The 10,528-nt window shown below is 39.8% G+C and overlaps 1 protein-coding gene across 2 annotated transcripts; it reads right to left on the bottom strand.

Annotated features, from left to right (window-relative positions):
• Nucleotides 1–887: 887 nt before the first annotated feature.
• Nucleotides 888–8,317, bottom strand: stc1 (stanniocalcin 1). Of its 2 annotated transcripts, none has more exons than XM_023285573.3 (4): nt 7,987–8,317; nt 6,024–6,166; nt 5,703–5,914; nt 888–5,133 (listed from the first exon to the last, which is right to left on the bottom strand). In XM_023285573.3, the coding sequence occupies exons 1-4, from the start codon at nt 8,165–8,167 to the stop codon at nt 4,833–4,835; spliced, it is 837 nt and encodes a 278-aa protein (XP_023141341.1). In that variant the 5' UTR covers nt 8,168–8,317; the 3' UTR covers nt 888–4,832. The 2 variants fall into 2 exon arrangements, with proteins under 2 accessions (XP_023141341.1, XP_035811100.1); XM_035955207.2 differs by having other exon boundaries at nt 6,024–6,163.
• Nucleotides 8,318–10,528: the final 2,211 nt, after the last annotated feature.

Genomic DNA, 10,528 nt, shown 5'->3' with positions numbered 1-10,528 from the left:
TGCTATTTTGCTGCCATTGTTGATGCCACACTGCTAACCTGGTAGCTGTCACTTGCTATTATTGCTGCTGCTGTTGTTCATTTAGCATTTTATATGCAGTTCACCTCTTATTTATTCATTTTATTCGCTAAACACTACGAAGTCAGAGCTCTTAGATCAAAGTTTGATGATCTGAACTACGTAGTTAGTGTGTGTCCGGATTATCTGTTTCTCGGCTTCGAATGATTTTATATTATTTCGGAGCATTGATGCTGCAACAATCATGCATTTAAATGTTTGGAAGCTGATGCCAAATGTTTGGGATGATGGCAACCCAAAGACTGACCTCTTTTCATTTTGTCATGTTGCTGAGGAAATCAAAAATGCTAATAGCTCTGGATATTGTTGCGGTGGCTTGACTGACGTATTTATTGTCGAATTTGTGGTCTGGTAGAAGGGGTGGTGATGAAGGGAAACAGCAATCCAGAAAAAGCAGCACAAGCATTTCAGAAAAAAAACACACTCCATGTCTTTGTCACACAACAGCACATTGACACACTGGCAAATAACTGGAAGGTCAAGGCAGCTTGTAATTTTGCTGAGGTTTTTGAGGAAACCTATGAGGAAGTTCCCAAGCATCTTTAACAGCCAAAAGATGGATGTGTCTCCATGTTTATCTAACAAACAGTGGTAAAACTCCATCCACTAAACAGCTAATTAGGCAGTTTGCTGATAGATAAACCAAAGTCAATAAGTCAGAGACACTTTTCCAGATAATTTAGGGTAACTGATGGGGAAGAATGTAGGCTGAAATCATTTTAAATTGGTAGATGTTGATGCAGATCTGCAAATTATGATGGATCCAAATGAGTGAAACGAGAGCAAAGCAACATATTTCATACCATATGCCAGATATGATAAATATTTTATTTCTGATCAGCAAAAGACACACAATTGATGCATTTGTATCTTTCATGACTTTTCAGTACAGAGGAGAAACCCAAACATATACACAGTATGGGCATATATGTATATGGGTATATTTTAAAGTGCAAGTGATTCACAAGGGTCAATCATGCGTTACATAGCATCTGTATCAGGAACTTCAGTAATCTCCTAATATCTGCAATAACTTTTTGAATCTGATAGTAAAATAACTGTCACCTATATATGAATACAAAATAAACTTTACTAGTCACTGAAGCTTTTTGATTTTTGATTAAGCACGACAACATTTATCAATCTATTTCAAGTCTTGAGAGGAAAGAGTACCATGAAGTGCCAGAAGTGAGGGAGATTTTAGTCTCTAGTATTGACAGGAACAGTTTCACAAAACTCACCATGGGTCAATTTAACAATACTCCAGTACCACCTTAAGCACCCAAAAGGTTCAATTAAAATCTAAAACAGAAAGAAACCAAAAGCCTCATACTTTACTCACTTTTTTTTCTTTTTAACCTAATAGCCTTCATTGATCACCTAACTTGGGCATGTCGAAAGAGACATTCAGTATACAGGTACATTCTCTAGAATTACCGTTACATTTTACTTGGTGAGGAAACAGTCAATTTGCCCTTGCCAAATATATTTGACACGAGGAATGTTCATAGAAAATAAATATGTAGACATGGATAGACATTAAAAATGCAGATGTGGACTGATGCTGAGCTCACTGTGTGTTGACAGGTCAGAGCGGCCACAGTAGAAGGGCATCTGGACAGCATCATACAGGGTAGTAACAGTTTAGCAGCAGCTGTTGGGTTTTGGATTTACCCATGGACAACAAAGATACAGACATATGTATCAATAGTACATGAAGAAGCCCTGACCCTTCAGGATGCAGAGTATTCAAACTTATCTCCATTCACTGGGTAAATAAAATATGCCTCAGTTGCACATGTACTGAATGTTTCAATGCCCTTTATAGTGGTTAAGATGCAAAGTGCATATTAAACATAAAATATAAGCTAGGATATACTACAGTGTGACTATAGCTCTTAACTTCCCAAGTGATTCCTTCAGAACAGCTGTCCTTTCGCACCACATGACACAAAAGAAATGGTCGCATTCATAGAACAAAAGAAACGCCCTTTTACAAAAAACACAGAAACAGAAAGCATCGTAGAGGAGCAATGCCTTCACACTGGGAGTGCAGTATGAGAGCACACATGCTGCTGCTTTATTCACACAGCATCAGCTGGCACTGAATGAAATAAAGGTCAATTTCTGTGTTGCTGTGAATCCTTTGTGTGTGATTATTGCATAGTTTGGAATTCTTAACATAGCTATTAAATTGACACTGAAAAACAAAACTTCTCATTTTCTGGTCTGTGCTTTGCTCTTAGAAATCCAGGACAACTTAGAAATTCACCCTTTTTTTGCAAACAGGGCTGGGCTCAATTCCTCTCATGCAGGCAAAATAAAAAGAAATCAGGCAATCATTTCTTAGTATTTTTGTAATCAAACAATTGATTTCAAGGTGACCAGTTTGCAAGATTTAGATTGTCCAGAAATGGAATTAGTTCAATTAGTTCAATTAATTAGCTGAGCCCACCCCTGGTTCAAAGTTAGCCTCTATACTGCATTTTTAATGTGCACAAATATTTGCAATTTACTCTTAACTTACTAACTTAAGCCACTGATTATCCCATTGAAGTTCATGGTGCCAAACTACCACCTATCTTGTAGTTACAGATAAAAGCAAACACCAGCATGAAGACCGTTCTCACTGATGATGACTCTGCACTAAACTGCTTATTCTGAATGATTGTCTTGATCCCTGAAGGCCATGAAACAAGCTTCTGAAAGAGAATTGCTAAACAGATAAAGTCTACTGGGTCTTTTTGTTACATTAATGCACACTTATGACATCCCCACATACACAACGGGCCCTCCTACGTGAACAGTAAAGACTAAAGTAACCAAAATCACGGCAATGTTAAATCAAGTTTCTGTGAGTTGGTAACAGCATCTATAAATTTCTTTACACACAGTAGTAGTGACCTGCTACTTGTGTGTAGCTTAATGCCAATGCAACTGTAGCAAGAAGTCAGCCTAGTGCACGAAGTATCAAACGAATTTCATCAATTTCCAACATGAATCAAACATTTAGATTGTTTTTATCATAAATTAGATTTCTTCCTTTCATAATCTTTCTGTATTCTTGCTCCAAACAGGTTCAGAACCATCAAAAACACCTTCCTAACATGGTACTTGATGCTGGTGTTTGCTTTCCGGTCATCATACCTGGTTAATCCTCCTTAATGTGCACAAACCTCCAGCACTGAACATCTAGCAGCTGCAATGACAATCCTGTTTTAAAACCAGAAAGCGTGTCAAAACTAAGCTAATGTTTTGTTGTGGTCCCTTGTAACACCCATAAAGTAGATCCCCTGACCTGAATGACCAACCTTGTTCCCCTATGGCCAGCACAGAGTCATGACATGGGTCCCATTCAGTCACCAGAGTGTCAGCTCACTTCTTTTTTTTTGGCATAGAGCTCATGTTCAAATAGGAGCCATGACCGAACTGCTTTTTAAAAATTCCGTAAACTAATTAAAACTACAATAATGCATTGAAATAAAAAAAACATTAAATAATATAGTAGGAAAATAAATATCATTCCAACAAGGCTTTTTTTTTTTTTTTTAAATAGTCATTCTCCATCTTGACACTGGAAGCCAGTGTGTATGTCACATGATTCACCTCAGAGAATGATGATCATCAGTCCAAGAAGATGGCTGCTCTCAGTCTCATTGGTGAACGTGCTAATCAGCTGCTGCACATACACAACTGCTTCACACTCAGTTAAGAACATGATTCAGATCCCACTAAACATGGTCCCACATATACTGTAGAGCTCAACAGTCTTATGCATTGCAAGTGTCTGGATACAAGATATGCAAAAAGGACTTTTTTCTGATGGACTTGGCCATGACCTGGACAATCCTTCTGTGCAGGATAATGATTTGAAACACATGACCATGGCTACATCTGCCATCAGACAAAAAATAATTATAAGTGCTATAGCTATACAGAATTTTGGTATTTCATGAATAGCATTCAGGGCAGTTTGAAGTTTTTTGGTCAGTTTAAGGTAACCTCTCAAAGGTTAGCATGAAACCTCTACAGACCTCACTCCGTATGAGCACTCTCTTTTAGAGGGCTAGCTATGGCTGTCTCTGATAACGTAGTATACAGTACATTTAAGTGTTATGTTAGGTTCAGAAAATTGCTATGAAGCTCATTTCCACATCTCATGCTCACAATTTGACTGGTTCCATTGCTGAAATATTTGACACATTGACCAATAAGTTCTCATTCCTAAAAATGAACCAATAATAATCCAACTAGTGATTTCTATTCATGAACAAATGTCAGAATTATGAAATTGTGTTTTTGTCTTTTAAAGTACTGGCTTGTGCTTTAGAGGCATGAACCACTATGGCTATTCTTTTTTTGTTGTTGTTAAATCTTTTCTCTCTTTTTTTGTGTGGCATCAAAAGACTTCTTAAGGATTCATCTCTGTTGGAGGATGTGAAGAGGCGTGAACAGGACCGTGTTGCACAAATGCAACAGCCACATGTTCAACACTAACTGTGAGTGGACACGTTTGAAAACAGTCAATGGAAGAGGGGTTTCTCAAGCCTAAAGTGTAGGATATACAATATAACAACAATCAAACTGATATCAACTCTATGGGCGGTCCGGCATTCTCTAGAGGTACATATTTCTGTAACTTCCAGTCTAGCGGAGGAATGGATTTTTTATCACCCCTAGGGAATAGAGGAGCTTTCGTGATGTTTTGAGGAGTGTGTGGAGTTTTTTTTTTTTTTTCTGACTCTGAGTGGAAGTTAGGAGCTGTCACTAGCAGAGCGCTTTTTGCCAAAATGACTGGCAGAGTCTCTGTTTCGCAGATTAGGCTGGATCTTGTACATATGGGGACCCATGGACCAGCGCCAGCTCCCACGGCCCTCCACTCCAGTTGGGATGGCAGCAGCTGCAGCCACAGCAGTGGATGGGCAGGGCTTGTTCTGCAGCAGCTGAATAAGCATGGTCATCTCTGGGCCCAGCCGTGACACCATGCTGGTCCGAACGCGATCCACTGTGTCCTCATCACAGTCCATCAGGCTCTGTAGCAGCTTACCATAAAACCTAGGACAACAAAGCAGCACAGAATCGACTTTAGGAGCTTGAAACTAAAAAGTGCAGCATGGAAAGAAATCTCTGTACTCTGTAATGATTGAAATCCTTGTGTAGTATCTCTCTGTATTTGCACACGTGCTGTACAGTTTGAGGTCATCCATATGGGAGTAACCATCCCGGCTCCTGTCACTATAGGCTTCGTGCTCCACCCTCCTGTCCTTTTGTATCCACTCCCAAGCCTCAATCCTACATGTATTACAACAACAATAGGAACGAAAACATCCAACCTTGATATTCCTGTTTGATTTTCTTTCATTATAAGAAAGAATGTATAAAGCAGATGGTAACCAAAACATGGAAATCAATACAAATGTCGCCATCTGCTATGCTGCATAAATCAGGGCTAAAGGGCCGCATGTATCTGTGTATTCGTAACACGAACGGTGCTCTGTGTCGATGTGTCTCTCATTCACTTAAAATGAACAGCAGACACATTCCACTGTCTCACTGTCCATTACTGGAGAACCCAGATTCTGTTTTGCAGCTTGTACAGTACACACAGTGGAGGAAGATCTCACCTATTGGGGAAGTGACTCGGTAGCTGTGCCACTTCACCAATAGCATCTGGATTAGATCGGGCCACAGTGCAGATGTCCAGCTTGCTGTAACACTCCTCTTGGACTTCAGATATCATTCTTTGGAAGGTGGAGCAGCGGCGGATGGTGGGGAATGCCTTGGAGGTGATGCCATTGGCAATGCATTTAAGGCTCTCCTTCACAAATGCTTTACCCTGTGGAAAAAACACAACAGCAGTGCTTCACAAATGTCTCGCCCTGACAGTTACACCCATACAATCCCACAGAGCTCATGTGCACAATAGAGAGAATGAAAATATATACCTGAGTGTCAAATTTAGCAGCACTGTATAGGAAGGACTTGCAGATGTCATGCATGCCATCTGTGTCACAAGTTGAGTTCTCCAGGCAGGCGAAGGCTCCACAGCCAACTTGGAGGGCACTGTTGAGACAGCGTGCCACATCTGCTGTGGGCACAGAGAATGAACCATCAGCAGGGGAGCCAACAGTGGGTTCACTGGGAATCACTGCGCACTCACTGAGCTCATTACACAAGGGTTGCCAGGGTTTCAGCTAAAAAATGCAGCGAACAAAAGAGAATTTTCATACTTTGGTGATTCACAAAAGACGTACAGTCACTCGGGGCAAACAGTGACTTGACTGGAGATTGGACACCTTACAGCTCCAAAAGTCTCAGACACTATTTGGCACTGCTGCACTTCTCTCTTGGCAGGGACTTATATTCCACTGTTTGGTTCTTTTCAGCAGCACTTGGATGAACAGCACCAGAAATACCAAAGAGTTTCCTGAAAATTGTTGGCATGCCTGTCGACACACATAAACATACACTTGTACCCCTTGTGCACACACACATACACACACACACACACACACACACACACACACACACACACACACACACACACACACACACACACACACACACACACACACACAACATATACCGCCACCACACTGTTTCCTCACTAAATTTGAGGACTCTGCCCCTTAAGCACATGTCACAGTCCAGCTAAATGTCCAGAATTGATCCCATACACATCTACATAATCAAGTTCACATTTAGAAAAGTGCTGCCATGCTCATTTCAGGAGCATGACATGACTGGAACAGCTATTCGGATGATTAACCCACCAGCAACCCCTCCATCCCCATCTTTGTTAAAAAAAAAAAAAAAAAAAAAAAACTCTCCAACAGCCACCCTGCAGCAGCATTCAGCCCTTCCATCCATGTGCCAAAAAAACGGAAAATCTCAGCCCATAAGGGACGCAGCTCAAAGTCTATGCAGCCGGCTTGAAATTTTACACCAAGACAGAGCTATAAAACATAATCTGTAAATCAGTGTATCCAGATAGTTGGCTTTCCTCATTCTACATCCGAGAATCCACTGAAGATGGCAAGCAGCCCGACTAAAATCCTTTGTAATAACCATTAAGAAATGTCACCAAGGAGCCTAAGCCTACTTGGCAGCCTCTGAATCTGGGGCCCCATGTTGACCTGCACAGTCAGATAAAGTCTGCCTGCCATCAGGGACCAGAGATTGCTCTCAAAATACAGAGAGAGTGAGCAGCAAATCTTATGATGATGAAGCAATTCCTGCAGACAGGGGAACGAGCATCGCTTTTTACCCACTGAGCTGCATCTCTGTGCTCAAAAGGGAAAAGTCAACATTTGAATGGAGACGTGCAGATTGATGCTTTGCAGTGGCGTCTCCACAGTGGCTATTACAATAGATTCTGACTTCTTTTTCTTGTCATGTGCCAACTAATGAGGCTTTGCGTGGATTTCTCCCAAAGGCACAGCCCCAGTGACAAGGCTGAGGGGAAAAAGGTACAGTGGTGTAACCTCCTACTTCTTTTCTCTGACTTGAAGGCTCCACAGAGGAGACGTTATGTTTTACTGCTCTCAAGTCCATTACAAGGCTGATCAGTGGAACGTTTGCTGCAGCCAAAAGCCACGAGAAAGACACCAAACAGAATGACACAAGCCTGCGCTCTCAGGTGTCAGCACCAAGCTCCATGCTCATCTGTTGCCGGCAGGACACCGGCAAAAACCACAGCGTTAATCCCGCAGCCTTCTCCGTGAAGCAACGCGCTCGTTTAGACGGAAAAGGCTGCATAGGCCAAAAAAAAAATACATAAAACCTCCACAGAGCAAAAAAAATGTAAAGGCTGTGCATTGTGTAAACGGTGCATAAAATTAAAAGGGGGGAAAAAAAAGCAAGCAGTGCACTCTGAGATATGCAGATTGGAAGCAGCGTGTTACTTACAAGGGCTATTGGCAGAAAAGCGTGCTCTCCTGGGCGAATAGGACTCGTTCTGATCCAGTTCATATGCAGATGCATTCAGCACCATCAGGAGAAAAAGTCCGGTCCTCAAAGGCATCGTCCTCTCAACACAGATGATACAACTAAATGTAAAGAGACGCCTCCTGCTTTGTGTGTAATTCATAAGAAGGACGCTCCAAAAAAAGCTCGAGCAGCGCAGGGGGGGAAAAAAAGAAAAAAATTACAGAGAATAAATGTGGGCTATTACAAGTAGGCTGCCGGCAATTTCTCTACGCTGGACTCCTCACTATCCTTTTGACTTGCATGACAGATAGCACCGATGTCAAGTCTGCATGGGTTTATATGGGAGCGCTGAATATTACGAGTTCTGCGGTTGGACCAATCAGGACGCAGGATTCATGGCCGTGGTCCTGCTCTCTCCACTGCTAATTGATAAAATGATTTAACAGTAGCCAACACTGGAGATCTTACTGCTCCACGGTCAGGTTTGAAGCATTATTTTTGTAAAATGATAGAAGATAGAATAATCGTTTTTTTTAAAAAAATTGTGCTTCTTTTTTTGTTTACATCATGCCTAAGATTTGCGGCAATTTACAACCATGCAGTTTCATCTTTTACATCCATTTTCAGCTTAAATTACATCTCATCTCCCATCATTAGTGAACATCGACTGTGATTAATAAGGACTCGATTCCTCACTTTGTTGTATGGAATAAATTGGTTAGTGGATGAGCTGCTGAAAACAATTTACAAAAAAAATCTGATTTTTTATTTTAGAAAGATAGATACATACATACATACATACATACATACATACATACATAGATAGATAGATAGATAGATAGATAGATAGATAGATAGATAGATAGATAGATAGATAGATAGATAGATGCTTTATTGTCATAATTATAATTATGTAGTAACTTCCAGCAATGAGCAGCAGTGCAATGCGAAATACTCTTAAAAAATCTAATGAATTTACTAAAAGAATTTTGGTTATATATGTTTATACACATAGGACAGTACAACTAGTAGTTAGTAGTGGTGCATGTAGACAGGTATAAAACACTAAATAGTGGAGCGGATGTTCAGCTGGACTGTCCCGTTGAGCTAGAGGGGTGGGAGGTGTGGTGGAGGCAGCAGGGGAAGAAGCTGTTACAAAAATAAATAGTGGTACTGAAAATACAGATTTTATTATCATCACAGCATATGGCCCCCAGGTGAGCTTTACAATATACAGAGGCCAACAATCCTAACTCATGAGGACCGCCATACATTCCCCATCACACAGCTACACTGTAGAAAAAATTGTGTAAAAAAACAAAAAAAACTGATAATACGGCAGCAGCTGTGCCAGAAAAGATACATTTCAAAATGATACTGTAATGTAAAAAAAATAAGTGAAAATATTGGCAAATATCTGCAAAATAAAAATCATTTAAGCTTATTTAAATACACTAAAACAAATGAATTTTATGGTCATACACTGTAAAAGCACAAATTACTATCTGTAGGAATGCAGATTTAGATGTGGACATTATATATGGTTTAGACTTTTTTTTTCTTACAGTCACATGCACATATTTTTTCCCCTGTGATTTAACTAATTATTTAACAAAACAGGGAAAAAAAACTATAACATAACAGTAAATTATTCAAAACATTATTGGTTCAAACAGTGTTTAAAATGTCCATTTTTTACAGTGTAGTAGCTAAAAGGACTATTCATTTCAACCCTGTCTCCATAAAATTACGTTTTTGTACAACTAAACTACATTCTACATTTCAAGGGAGCATATTTTCTGCCAGATTACGTTTGTTTGCAATGTAAATGAAATGTGTTTCTAGTTAACCTGTCTTTGCCATTCATTTCATTGTTTTGCTCCTTGGTAACCCAGAAAATGGAAGAGAGGCTTCAAACATGTTGTGAAATGTCTTAATTTAATCCAAACCCAGATATTTTTCCTAAAACCAACCAAGTAATTTTGGTGCCCAAGTTTAGCCAAAGCTGTAGTTATTTTTGTGAAAGTGTCAACCAAAGCGTGATATTTTCCTAAAGCTAACCAAATGACAAATGAAAACAAAACTTAAGACTAAGAATAATGGGCTCTTGCAAGATGAGAAACTTGGTCTCCTGGTCAGAAAACATGTCCATTGCAGAATTAAATTGCGTTTCTGTTCAAATATAATTGACATTAAAGTTGAGTTACACAGGAACCTAATTTTGTTTTGCTGGTTTTGGTCACCTTTGTGAAACACGGAAAGCTATATTATATGTGTGATGTGATTTAGCTTTTCACTGGGAAGAAAACACAAAAAAATCCTACATCACACAACTTGTTTTACTAGCTGGTTAGCATTAACTATTAAGCTTAGGAACCTATTTACAGTTAGGACTAACCGAAGCAATGTCTGTTCCAAATACGATTCATCCAAACAGTAATCACTGAACAACAACAACAGCAGATCTACACATCAGTCCACTGTACAGCTTATCACTCTACCAAATCCACGAACCATGAAT

The sequence above is a fragment of the Amphiprion ocellaris genome, chromosome 6 (assembly GCF_022539595.1).
Source record: "Amphiprion ocellaris isolate individual 3 ecotype Okinawa chromosome 6, ASM2253959v1, whole genome shotgun sequence".
Lineage (NCBI taxonomy): Eukaryota > Metazoa > Chordata > Actinopteri > Pomacentridae > Amphiprion > Amphiprion ocellaris.
Note: the sequence above shows the minus strand (reverse complement) of the source record. Positions and strands in the feature narration are given on the sequence as shown.

Excerpts from the sequence above, each read along its gene's own strand:
- stc1 (XM_023285573.3), bottom strand. The coding sequence starts at position 8,167 with ATGAATTACACACAAAGCAGGAGGCGTCTCTTTACATTTAGTTGTATC. Across the intron at positions 6,167-7,986 it reads CTTTTCTGCCAATAGCCCTT|CAGATGTGGCACGCTGTCTC; the intron begins GTAAGTAACACG and ends CTGTGCCCACAG. Across the intron at positions 5,134-5,702 it reads CCGAGTCACTTCCCCAATAG|GTTTTATGGTAAGCTGCTAC; the intron begins GTGAGATCTTCC and ends TTGTTGTCCTAG.